General features: G+C 58.4%; 1 protein-coding gene across 6 annotated transcripts in view; it reads left to right on the plus strand.

Moving 5' to 3' along the window:
• TACC1 (transforming acidic coiled-coil containing protein 1) overlaps positions 1 to 3,527 on the plus strand; it is a 34,373-nt gene that overhangs the window by 25,345 nt on the left and 5,501 nt on the right. For all 6 annotated transcript variants that reach the window (XM_015648684.3, XM_015648680.3, XM_015648681.3 and 3 more), the window contains 3 exons: positions 515 to 570; positions 2,354 to 2,467; positions 2,635 to 2,711. In XM_015648684.3, the coding sequence (XP_015504170.1) occupies positions 515 to 570; positions 2,354 to 2,467; positions 2,635 to 2,711 (247 nt within the window). The remainder of the gene's footprint in view (positions 1 to 514; positions 571 to 2,353; positions 2,468 to 2,634; positions 2,712 to 3,527) is intronic.

Raw genomic sequence — 3,527 nt, forward strand, 5'->3', positions numbered from 1 at the left:
GGAGATGTTCTGTATCTCCTCTCTGCTGTTAGGAGCAGCAGGGGCCCTATGGCAGGTTCTTTGGAGGCTGTTGAGAGCTCCCATCAGGCAGGGGCTGATGGCTGTGCTGTTCTGAGCAGCTGGGCTGTTCCAGCATCCTGCTCCAGTGCAGAACATCCTGTGCCTCTTCCTCAGCCTCCGTGGTCTCGGGTACTCTGGGGACATGGCCCAGGCTGAGCTGCCACCAGAGGGGAGTGTTGGTTTCCTTCCAAGGACTGCTGCAAGCTCCAGGGTGCATGTCAGTCCTGGCACCTGGGACAGGGTTTAATGGTGACCTTGGCAGTGCTGGGGACTCGAGGTCTTAGGGAGCTTTTCCAACCAAAATGATTCCATGTGGGGGCGAGAGCTGGGGGCAAAGACGCCTTTGGGAGGGGAAGCTCAGGGGATAGAGAGGCTCAGAGGTACCCTGCTGTGTCTCTGCATTCCCAGGGTCTCGTTTCCAAGTCAATAAAAGGTTGTGTTTCATTGTCTTTAGGTTTTGAAAGGGAGATCTGCAAGCAGATGGAAAAGGGAGGGCCTGGCATCTTCCCTGTGAGTGTGTCTCGCTTTTTCCTTTCTCAGATGGGTTTCTTTGGGAGGTAAAATTCTTGACAAGCCCACACAGGGACTTGATAAAAATAGCAGAGCTTTCCCAGCAGGCCTGGAGAGCCTGGCAGAGGCTGATCCTGCTGGGGTGGGAGGGAGGGACAGGGCAGGAGCTGTGCAGAGCCAGGGCTGCCCTGGAACGGGGCTGAAGGACAGGGAGAGGGCAGAGCAGACCATGGGGACGAGCTGCTGGGCACGGGCTGTGTCTCAGGGCAGTGCCTGGGCTGGCTCCCATGGCCCATTGGTGCTGATGCCTTCTGCAGGGGATCCTCAGCAAGGCAGCAGGGATGGGGCAAGAGTAAAGGACCCTGGCTCTGCAGCCACGCTGACCTTGGCACCCCAGCAGCAGCAGCAGGTCCCTGGGACAGCCCTGGCATGCCCTGAGACCCCTCTGCTGTGGGGGACACTCTGGGCCAGCTCAGCAGCCCCTGGCCAAAGCTGCTTGAGCTGACGAGCAGATGACAATGGGATTAGCAACATCAGCAAAACCAGCTTCTCTGAGACAGATTTAACTGAGCTGAGCCCCACCAGGACTGGGGCAAAGTGAACCTGTTCTTTGGTGCCCAGGAGAGCCAGGATCTGGCCCTGCAGTGTCACCCCAAAGGCACCTGCAGGGAGATGCTGTGGGAGGCAGCTGGGCTGAACCTCCTCAGTGTTGGGTGCCCAGCCCCAACCCTGTCCCTGGGGGTGGGTCCCACCTCTGGCCCTGGCTACAGCAGAGCTGTGAGGGCTTGGGGAGCTTGAACTGAGCAGCAGCTGAAGCACCAGGGAGGAGGGGAGGGGAGAAGTGCTCCAGTGCTCTCGTTTCCAGAATGTGATGGGTAGGCTGCCTCCTTCCCCCCAGCACTTCTCTATTTCTGGCCTGGCAGCCCGTTCTCAGGAGATGCTGCGTGGCTGTCGCTCCCCTGGGTGGTGAAAGCAGAGCAGGAGCTGTCAGCACCTGGGCTGAGCCTTTCCCCCAGTTTGTCTCTGTGGCTGCACTGGTGCCCAGGCTGGGCTGTGGGAAGGGGAGGCAATGGGGAACAACCACCCCAGTCCTTATGGAGGCACCCAGAATGGCAGCAGGAGGGTACCAGGATCTCTGTGTGAGCATCTCCTATTTCAGAGCTCTCCTGGACACCTGGAGCACCAGGGGTGAGTGGGGCTGTCCCTTGGACCCCCGCTCTGTAGAAGGGTGAAGTCTGCTGCCCCCACAGCTTCCTCAGGCATTTGGGTGATCAGCAAGGCTCAGGAAATGTCCCTGCTGCTGCCAGCAGCAATTTGAGCACATCAGCTGCAGTGATGTCCCCACCAGACTGGGAGGGGCTGAAGTCAACCCAGACCCTTGCAGACCACCCCTGCCTGTGGCTCACAATCAGCAGAGACTCTCCAGGCTGGGGATATTTTTGGGAATAAGGGAAGTTGGATGTGAGCACATCTGTGCTTGCAGCTGCATCTCCTCCTTCTGAAATGGGCCCTTAGTGGGTCTCCCTTTGGGGGTATTGCCTTCCTGGGGCAGCTCATGGCTGTCCTGTGGCACACTCCTGGCTCCTGGCAAGAGAAGGCACTAAAACCTCACACAGGCTCTGCCAGGTGTCAGGAGCAGGCTCTGGGCTCTGTGTGTGCAGAACAGGAGATTCAGTTTGTGAGCAGATGTTGATGAAATAGCAGAGAGCACTCCACAGAGGGGAGGTGGGTACAAAGAACCACACCCCCCACCCCAAACACCCCAGCTGGGCAATTCCCCCAGGACAATCCCGGGCTGTGCTCCATGGACAAGTGTCCCAGCAGCGAGAGTCCCCTGGCTGGCATCTGCCTCAGCGAGTCGGAGAAGGCGGCCGTGCTCACGCTCATCAGGGAGGAGGTAAGGGCTGAGCCCCCGGCCCCTGGAGCTGCCTCTTGCCAGGGGGGAGCAGGGCCAGCTCCTGCCTGGGAGGGGGGATCTGGTCCCCTGATCCCCTGCGTGGGACACGGAGGGGAAACCCTCGGAGCACACCCTAAGGGCCCCGTCTGCTGCTGCTATTAACCCAGATAATCACCAAGGAGATGGAGGCCAACGAGTGGAAGAAGAAATACGAGGAGAGCCGGCAGGAAGTGCTGGAGATGAGGTAGGAGCTGTCCCCTGGCAGGGCTCTGTGCTCAGGGCAGGCTGTGAGGGGTGACTGACACAGGTCAGCCTCAGCAGGGTGGGCTGTCCTGGCAGAGCTGTTCCCTTAGTGCTGGTCACACCTGCTCCTTCCTCTGCTGCAGAAATAAAATCCCGTCAGCTGGGCCAGCCCCAGGGGCAGAGCATTGGCCTGAAGTGGCACTGATGGGTGCTGCANAAATAAAATCCCGTCAGCTGGGCCAGCCCCAGGGGCAGAGCATTGGCCTGAAGTGGCACTGATGGGTGCTGCAGCCCCAAACATCTGTGCTGCATCCCCAAACATCTGTGCTTTACCCCCAACATCTGTGCTTTACCCCCAACATCTGTGCTGCATCCCCAACATCTGTGCTGCATCCCCAACATCTGTGCTTTACCCCCAACATCTGTGCTTTACCCCCAACATCTGTGCTTTACCCCCAACATCTGTGCTTTACCCCCAACATCTGTGCTGCATCCCCAAACATCTGTGCTTTACCCCCAACATCTGTGCTTTACCCCCAACATCTGTGCTTTACCCCCAACATCTGTGCTCCATCCCCAACATCTGTGCTGCCTCCCCAACATCTGTGCTGCCTCCCCAACATCTGTGCTTTACCCCAAACATCTGTGCTGGAACCCCAAACATCTGTGCTTTACCCCCAACATCTGTGCTGCATCCCCAAACATCTGTGCTTTACCCCCAACAGCTGTGCTTTACCCCAAACATCTGTGCTGCATCCCCAAACATCTGTGCTGCATCCCCAAACATCTGTGCTTTACCCCAAACATCTGTGCTTTA

This window comes from Parus major, chromosome 22 (assembly GCF_001522545.3).
Source record: "Parus major isolate Abel chromosome 22, Parus_major1.1, whole genome shotgun sequence".
In the NCBI taxonomy this organism is placed as follows: Eukaryota; Metazoa; Chordata; class Aves; order Passeriformes; family Paridae; genus Parus; species Parus major.